Source organism: Oratosquilla oratoria, chromosome 6 (genome assembly GCF_046742065.1).
Source record: "Oratosquilla oratoria isolate Oo_2021 chromosome 6, ASM4674206v1, whole genome shotgun sequence".
Classification (NCBI taxonomy): Eukaryota; Metazoa; Arthropoda; class Malacostraca; order Stomatopoda; family Squillidae; genus Oratosquilla; species Oratosquilla oratoria.
Window position 1 is genome coordinate 7,471,012 of NC_134782.1, and position 9,147 is coordinate 7,480,158.

Sequence of the window (9,147 nt, forward strand, 5' to 3'; positions counted from 1 at the left end):
CACTGTTTTAGTATAAATACACACTGTTCTCTACTCTGTAATTCATATCTGCTGAAGAGGATCACAGCAAGTGATCGAAATATACAGATCTCTATATCTTCGCTTATTCTTCTCCGAAAGTGGGTCATCAGTATTATATATATATATATATATATATATATATATATATACAAACACACACACACATATATGTATATATATATATATATATATACAGTATATATATATATATATATATATATATATATATATATATATCAGCAAATACTAAGGAAAAAATAAAAAAGGGTTTGAATTTTGACATGTATTCATGTTCCATTAAAAAAAAAAAAAGACAAATCAGGTCTACATTTCATTTTTTTGGCTAAATACTATTTTTCTTTATCATAATAGAGCCATTTTTATCCTCTGGCCCTCTCCGACTCATCGTTATTCATGACAAGTCCAGCAGATTTTCCTTTTCTCTTTTGTGTTGGACATTTGCACGTGGGGAGTTTCCTTTGGCCCTGAGAGGCGGAACAGCAGAAGCTGGGTGTCAGAGAAACCAAAGAAATTTAAATCCTGCCAAGTCGAAGAAAGAGAACTTGAGACTTCGGGAGTAGGATCTAGCAGAGTCCTGGGTGGTTTTCCTCGATGTCGCAGGCTCCAATCTCAGGCACGAAGGCAGTACCAGGAGCACAGTGGAAAGCGTACATGACCCATTCCCCGTCGACACCCTGTTGGTGGGGATGGTAAACACGAGCAAGAACAATTAGGTGTGTGTAAAGAAAAAAACATATTACTAGTAAGAAAACGTAATATTTTTCCTCTTAGGAATTGTTAGTATTTCCCTGAGGCACAGACAATATTGGGAAAGGACTGAGACGGAGTTTCCGTCGCGTAACCACTACCTAGAACAGCCAAACTGACCACGGGGGCCTTGAGGCACCCGAAATAAGAAGTAGACCAAACAGTCCATGGCTCACGGCTCTAGAAGACGGTCCACGGCCGCTGGTAATAATAATTGTTGCCCCGGGTTTTATTGGCAGGAAACCTGTAACCCCACAATGACATGCTACAGTCCCATGGGCCCTTCCATAGATCTATCTGGGAAGAAACTTTGGGACGTTGCCTGTGCTCGGAAGCCACCCTGCCCTCATCAACCGTCCTCTCTAGCCAGCCGTATCTTCTGTAGCCCGATGGGATGAAGACCGTGGATTCCGTTCTTTCACCTCAAAATGAGTCATCATGCATTTCTGCAGACGACGCAGACGACGTCGTTAAGGAGACTCGATTTGTAGGTCTGATTACCGACACACTGATCCATTTCAGTGATCAGTCACAAAGTTACCGGTCCATGCTTGGTGAAACAACCGCTTCCTATGCTTTAATAAAATCTGAAAAAATATCTAGATATGTACTTGAGAGGAAATACTCACGACAGAACAGCTGTAGAAGATGGTGCAATCAGTGGGGTCCTTGTTTAGGCCGACATGCTTACAGATGTCATTGGGCGAGGGCGTCCCGATGGGCTTGGGCGTGGTGGTGGACTGTAACAGGGATCAGATTAGAATAGAAAGAAAAGTACCACCACTTGTTTCGATAGGCATTCATCGAGAGAAGCTCTAACTCATTCCCTGCAGGAGAAATTATAGCCATCAGGATGAATGAAATCGCTGGTAGCATGAATTCAAAGGAAAAAAGCCACACAGTACAAAAGGGGCGAGGGTTCGAACTGTCATGTGATGTAGCAAAGGCATAAGGAATTCTGGGGCTGAATTAAGTATTGCCGTCACTATGTAGTTTTCTGACAACTTTAGATAAGTTAGGTGAGGTGAACTAATGACAAAGTCTTGATAAACAACACAAACAAGAATGCCTATGATAAAACTTTATCATTAGATATTACGCTTCATACTACCATATTTTGCATGCTAAAATTTAGTTCATTACATGTTAAAAAAAAAACAAAAAAAAAAACGCTCGAATGAAAAAAGCGAAACAGCAAAAGCCCCCTCTACAATAGAAGTAGCCACAACATCTTCCAAATTTCACGTCCTGGTCAGGGGACAGGAACTCTCAAGAGATCCTCTTACCGGAGCGTTGGGGTCCGGAGTGGTGGTGACGATGACGGGCGGGGTGGGCAGGGGTCCACCTCCGGTGAGAGTTGTAACGATGGTCTTGATGAGAGGGAAGGTGCCGGTGCCGCATGTGTTGTGGAAGTCGTCCGTCTCGATGGACCAGACCATACCTCCCATCAGGTGGTTAGCAGAAGCGTACCTCGACTGAGGAAACCCGAGGAAGAGGAGGTTAAATATCCTGTTTTTTTCAAGATAGTTGCTTTGGGAAGTTCACAGGAAGAGAACGGTTGAGCATATTCCCCACAGGAGTGAGAAGTTCAGGTTAAATCAATGGGTCCTATTCTTTTGATATCGTTATCCAATTTAGGTATTATGGCACATCAAGCCTATTTAACCCCCTTTCATAAAAACTGGGTCAGTATTCGTAATCGTTGCATAGATTCAAACCCTAGATATCTTATTTTGTGTTTGAAAACATATACAAAATTTTATACATTATAGTATAATCTATACGATATTCCACCTCAGGGTGTTTGTATTGTTTTTTTTTCTCTATTACCTCTCCAAAATTATTAAAATATCCCCGACCCGTGAATAAATTATCCTATGGGGATAGATTAAACCCCAGTTTGGGAAACGCTGGGTTAACCCTGTTAACTTAACAGACCGGTTTTCCACAATGAAAGCTTGGCGTTCGTTTTGAAGCAGCAGTTAATCATCATATGAATTTTACTTGGCAAAACTAAAAAAAAAAAAAAAAAAAAAAAGAAGACTAAATTCTGGTGGTGCACCACTAGGCGTTCACATTTTATATAGTATGATCTCGAAACTAGCAAAATGTCTTTCCATTCATGACCTTAGATGTTAAAAAAAAAGATATACTGTATATATTCGTATATATTTTTTACATTGAGTCCTGACACAATGTCGAGCGGTCCGGTCCCCCTCCTGGGAGGGAGGCCTCTTTACCTTGGTGGTGATGGACTCGATGTGGTCATAACCGCACCATTGGCGGTCCTTGTAGGTGTAAGGAGCCATCATGTATGGGTCGTCCACGATAGTCCAGCCGCCCTGCATCTGCTTCTCACAGATCTGGAATACAGGACGCAAACGAGGGGGGAATTCAGAACAATCTGTGTTACTGAATAGACTAGCTTCCCTTAAACAAACTCTGTACACATATCATTCTTTCCGATGTCATCCATTCTCACGATTCACACACACGATCTCGCCTCACTATCTCACTCTTTGACTTTAATGAGATTTTTCTATGAATTCTCTTCCCTTTCCTACCTCTCTCCTCCCTCTCTTATCTCTCTCCTCCTTCTCCTACCCCTATCCTTCCTTCCCTAACCCTCTTTTCCCTCCTGCACGAGTCGCGTCTCCCAAGCTCACTGGAAGATCGTTGCATCCCCCGAGACTCACCTCATTGTAGCCCATAAATCCGGGTTCCCTGGTGTAAGGTCCGGCAGTTCCTGCCTGGGGTGCCGGATCGTAGATGTCGTGTTGCTGGGCACTCTGGAGGGTGAAGCAGCGCCCGTAGAGACCCATGCCGAGGGCCATCTTATTGGCGGGGAAACCCTTCTGGATCCAGTACTGGACGGCGAAGTCCTGAAGGAGGAAGAAAGAAGAACCAAGGTATTAGTTTTCCCCTACACAAATGAGCTGTCATTGTTCGGTTGGCGAGGCATTTGTAGATGCGCGTAACCACATATATATAGAGTGGTGTGGGTATGGCAGTTGCTACTTTGAATTAGACAAAAACTCACCACATTCAGGTATTTGGCTTCTCCCTCGTCCTTGGGGTGGGCGTAGAGAGGTGTCTGGTGGTGCACGAAGGGATCCCAGGCCCCGTGCATGTCATAGGCCATCAGATTGAGGATGTCAAGGGATCTGATAAAAAGAATATATATATATATATATATATATATATATATATATATATATATATATATATATATATATATGTGTGTGTGTGTGTGTGTGTGTGTGTGTGTGTACAACACTGAATGGGTTCCAGTGAACATATTTACATTTATCAATCGCAATTCACTTTAATTCTGAGCTATCAACATTGAGGAACTCGAGGAGGCCAATATGCAGAAATTGAAACGTGGTACTATATATATATATATATATATATATATATATATATATATATATATATATATATATATATATATATATATACATCTAGTTTGACAAAATGAATGTGATTTTGAAAAGCCGTGTAATAGTGAAAATGGAACAAGATCCTCTTTGGTCAAAATAGGGGATGGGTTAGGTTAGGTTAGATTTGGATAAGATAGGCTAGGTTAAGTTAGGTTTGGTTATGTTAGGTTTGATCTGGTTAGATTATGTTAGGCTACGTTAGGTTAAGTTAAGTAAGTCATTGAACAAATGTCGCAGAGATAAATTAAATATATTGGCGGCAGAAAAAAACAACAGCAAACAAATTGAAAAGTGACCCTACTATACAGTACTATTTACGAAATATGCATGCGTCCTATATCACACCAAGGGTAACGAAAGAGCCAAGAGCTTAATGGCTCACTGAAGGTTCATACATACTTGGCCATCCCAGGAATGTTGTATGCGAGGTCGATGGTGCCCTTGCCCGCCGACACGGCAGCCGTTAACAGCATGCCCTTGGCGTGCAGAGCCGCCTTCAGTTCGTCCAGGAGGAAGATGAAGTTCTCCTGTCGAGGGGCAAGGAGGAGATGAAACACGGGTACAACTAGATTTGTGTGTGTGTAGGTATCTACTGCGAGAGGTTTATAGTTAGTGCCTTCAGTGTAGAGAATTTCTAAGAACATCGAAATGGCTTTAGTTAGGAAATGGGTACCTTCCTATAGTGCGGTCTTTTTGGAGGAGGCTTGTAGTTAGAGAATTTAGTGTAGAGGGCCTCTTTGAAGGAGGCTTGTAGTTAGAGAATTTGGTGTAGAGGGCCTCTTAGGCTCTAGCAAATGGAGTGGTACATTACTCATTATGTGGTCCCACAGGAGGATACGTGTAGTTGACGCCCTCGGCAAAGAGAACCTTTTACGAAATCGAAATTGCTCCAGCGATCAGAGTGCCGCTTACCCTGTCTTCGGGGCTTCCTCCGCGTTGAGTCGGGTACTCCCAATCCATGTCCAGACCATCGAAGCCGTACATTGGGAGGAACTCCATCACGCTGTCCACGAAGGTCTTCCTGGTGGCGGCGGTTTTGGCCATCTGCGTTTTGGAATGGGGAGAGGAGAGAGCGTGGTGAGCGAGAGGAGGAGGCAAGATGCTCGAGTAAGAGGTAAGAAAAATGATCTGAGGTCATACATCAGGACACAACGACTGTGAATTGGTGATGGAGATCAAAGACACAGAATTGAGCGGGTACTGTTTATCGTTCTTAAATGTAGGCACATTCTATAGGTAGCCAGGTATTATCTAATGGTCCTGAACGAGGACATATAGTCTGGTAGTAATTGCCATATCTGCAGAGGTTCATACTGCGGTAGCAATGACACCAGCTAAAAACAACACACTAATGATAACAGCTAAGAACAACACACCAATGACGCTGGGTAAGAACAACACACCAGTGACATCAGTCAAGAACAATACACCAATGTCACCAGCTAAGAACAACACATTAATGATATCAATAGAGAACAACACAGCAATGACACCAGCTAAGAACAATACACCTATAACATCAGTTAAAAAACAATATACACATGACCCCCATCTAAGACCAACACACCAATGACCCTAGTCATGCACAACACACCTGCGAGTATTTGACGGATCCTTCGTTCCATCCTCCGATGGCAAGAAGAGCCTTCAAGGTTGGGTTCTGCTTCTTGAGGCCTGTGAAACGCTCGTAGGCGCCTGCGAGCAGAGACAAGAACTAAACGTAGCACCAAAGGATGCGTGTGTATGCAATAAAGCTACCCTCTTGTTATGAGGATGTTTAGAAATATAACTGCATATTGATTCTAGCTGGCATTTGGCATTTGTGTTTTCGTTACGTATGATACAGCTGGAATTAATATATATTTCAAATCAAAAGTAGATAGTATTTTCCATTGTCGACAATGTCTATCAGGGGTCAAAAGAAGTAAATTACAAGTCAGATGGAACCATGAAAAAAAAAACTGTTGAAAACAACTGATTTCTAGACTAGAAAGTTATTTTCTTGAGTACTCCATAATATATATATATATATATATATATATATATATATATATATATATATATATATATATATATATATATATATATATATATTGTGACCCGTTAACTTCTCCAGTCCTGACGAAACTTCCAGAATTTGGTTTTCGCTGACACCAGGCTATCTTATTCAGCTTAGAGAGACTCCTAGGGCCAGAGGGGCTAAAGCTTAGTGGTCTCATCTGGCTAAAAACATTTCTCGAGTGACTCATGACATTTCAGTGGCTATTTTTACGGCTTCGTTATGGCTAACGCCAATTGATTTTGTTTGACTTGGAGTTACTTCTGGGCCCTCATGGGTCCATCCATGACTGGCGACCCAGCAGAGCTCACCTTTGCCGAACTCCTCGTAGAGGTCATTCCATGGATCCAAGGCAATGATCCTGTTGCTTCGGAGGCCAGCGAAGCCATAGACGATGTGTGTGCACAGCTCAGGAGGGATGTCTTCAACATCGAACTTGCCCTGGCCGGGTCGGTACACGGCCCAGGACCCATAGTAGCACACCATGGCACTGCCGCCTGTCAGGGAGAGAACGTTGGTATTAACACTTCGTGGCCCAAAACCAAAGCTATTCTTGGGGATGATATTGCGCCGAAGAGGTGGAGTCAGAGGTGGACATAGAGAGATTTAAGGAGGGTAGCAGAAGTTAAAAACGATCAGGATTCTTTTTTGAGTGCTAGGAAACGCTGTTCCTTGTAGCAGCTGTAATTCTTGTAACCAAGGGGTAGTGGACTACTGCAACCTGAGCTTAGGGGCTGCTGAGGTCGGAAGAGTTTCAGGAACACTTCTGGCCAAGAACTTGCCTGTTTTGTCCTCGCCCTTGACGACGAAGTCGGGTTCAGCCACACCAGCTTCTGCGGCGCGGTTACCCTGCCAGGCCAGCAGGGCCAAGAAGAGGAAAAGGCACTTCATGGCTGTCTGGAAAAAAGGAAGAAGAATGAAAATGGATAGAATAAATAAGGAGATAAACACATGAACAAATTGATAAATGTATGAGTAATGAAATAAACAGATAGATAAATAAACAATTAAATAAGAAAATCAATAAAATAAGATGAAAAAAGAGAATTTATGGTAGCAAGGACGCATAGCCTATGACACCAAGATAGATACAAAGTGATTGGATTATGTATCTATCAACTTGTCTATCCATCTATATACTATATTCTTTCCTCAGATAAAACAAATAAGATTCCAGGACTGATAGTACAATCTTTTGATTTCAAAAGTCCATCATCAACCAATTATATAGGATATTAGTCCGCTCATATTTGGAATATGCAGTTCCCGTATGGTATCCAAATCTTATCAGGCACTGATCAAATGGGAAGGGTATAGAAACGAAGAAAAACAATAAGACATCAGAAAACCATATGAAAACCAAATAAACATATAAATCCTTCCCTCTCCCCCACCCCGCAAAAAAAAAAAAAAAAAAAAAATTCGTTGTTAGTGTGACAGAGGCATCTTTGACAAACGTAACCGTGTGCAGAGAAACCCACGTGATAAGAAGATAAGAAGATAAGGAGAGACAAAGCGCTCCTAAAGAGTACCGTTACCAATGCAATGCATGGTAACCTCCCCCTTCCCCACAACCACGGTCTTGGATCACGTGCAGGATTTGTGATCGACAGCTACTACCCTCCCGGATTCGAGCTTCGAGCTTATCTTCTGAATTATGGGTAAAGCACATCTCTTAGTTCAGGGAGAGGGCTAGTAATGACTTATCGTATTAGTGAAAGCTTCATACGCCGTGAGCGTGGCACGAACTCGGCACCACAGCGTGGCAGTCTAAGACGCTAATCATTACACCAGCAACCCGTGTTGTGGGTAGCTGGGGTTCCCAACGTCCGCTCCTCCAGCGATTTGGAATTGGAATCGATATGTAACCTTATCCCTCTAATTTTATTCTGGTTGTTGGCAGACGGTTTTATTCAGCTAAAGGGAACCTCCGATAGCAAAAGGGTTTATCTCACCACAGAGTGTTTGAGCCCAACAGCCACTGGGCATTCAGAGGAAATCGCAAACTTCTGTTTTAATACGGAACGAAGAGGAAAAAGAAGAAAAAGACGAAGAAGAAGAAAAAAACGAGAAAGATGAAGAAGAAGAAAAATAAGATGAAGAAGAGGAAGAAGAATAAAAGGAGAAGAAGAAAAAAAGAAGAAGAAGAAGAAGAAGAAGAAAAAGAAGAAGGAAGAGAAGAAGAAAAAAGTAAAAGAAGAGGAAGGAGGAGGAGGAGAAGAAGAAGAAGAAAGTAAAGGAGAAGAGGAAGGAGGAGGAGATGAAAAAGAAGAAGAAGAAGAAGAAGAAGAAGAAAAAGAAGAAGAAGAAGAAGAAGAAGAAGAAGAAGAAGAAGAAGAAGAAGAAGAAGAAGAAGAAGAAGAAGGAGAAGAAGAAGAAGAAAAAGAAGACGGAGAAGAAGAGGAAGGAGGAGAAGAAGAAGAAGAAGGAGGAGAAAAAGGAGAAGAAGAGGAAGGAGGAGGAGAGAAGATGAAGAAGAAGAAGAAGAAGAAAAAGAAGAAGAAGAAGAAGAAGAAGAAGAAGAAGAAGAAGAAGAAGAAGAAGAAGATGAAGAAGAAAAAGGAGAAGAAGAAGGAAAAGAAGAAGAGGAAGAAGAAGAGGAAGAAGAAGAAGAAGAAGGAAAAGAAGAAAAAGAGGAAGAAGAAGAAGAAGAAGAAGAAGAAGAAGAAGAAGAAGAAGAAGATGATGAAGAAGGAGAAGAAGGAAAAGAAGAAGAGGAAGAAGAAGAAGAAGTAGAAGAAGGAGAAGAAGAAGAAGAGGAAGGAGAAGAAGGAGAAGAAGGCGATGAAGTAAGAGAAGAAGAAGACGGTGAAAAGGAAGAGGAGGAGGAAGAAAAAAAAAGAAAAGGACAAAAAA

General features: G+C 41.8%; 1 protein-coding gene across 1 annotated transcript in view; it reads right to left on the bottom strand.

Annotated features, from left to right (window-relative positions):
• Positions 1-289: 289 nt before the first annotated feature.
• The window catches only part of LOC143026262 (chitotriosidase-1-like), a 14,447-nt gene continuing 5,589 nt past the window's right edge, over positions 290-9,147 (bottom strand). Inside the window, exons 2-12 of the mRNA XM_076186353.1 lie at positions 7,074-7,188; positions 6,603-6,788; positions 5,827-5,927; positions 5,145-5,276; positions 4,632-4,759; positions 3,830-3,953; positions 3,486-3,671; positions 3,030-3,152; positions 2,076-2,264; positions 1,419-1,529; positions 290-716 (exon numbers count right to left, since the gene is read on the bottom strand). Of these exons, the coding sequence (XP_076042468.1) occupies positions 606-716; positions 1,419-1,529; positions 2,076-2,264; positions 3,030-3,152; positions 3,486-3,671; positions 3,830-3,953; positions 4,632-4,759; positions 5,145-5,276; positions 5,827-5,927; positions 6,603-6,788; positions 7,074-7,182 (1,500 nt within the window). The 5' untranslated portion in view covers positions 7,183-7,188 and the 3' untranslated portion in view covers positions 290-605. The remainder of the gene's footprint in view (positions 717-1,418; positions 1,530-2,075; positions 2,265-3,029; positions 3,153-3,485; positions 3,672-3,829; positions 3,954-4,631; positions 4,760-5,144; positions 5,277-5,826; positions 5,928-6,602; positions 6,789-7,073; positions 7,189-9,147) is intronic.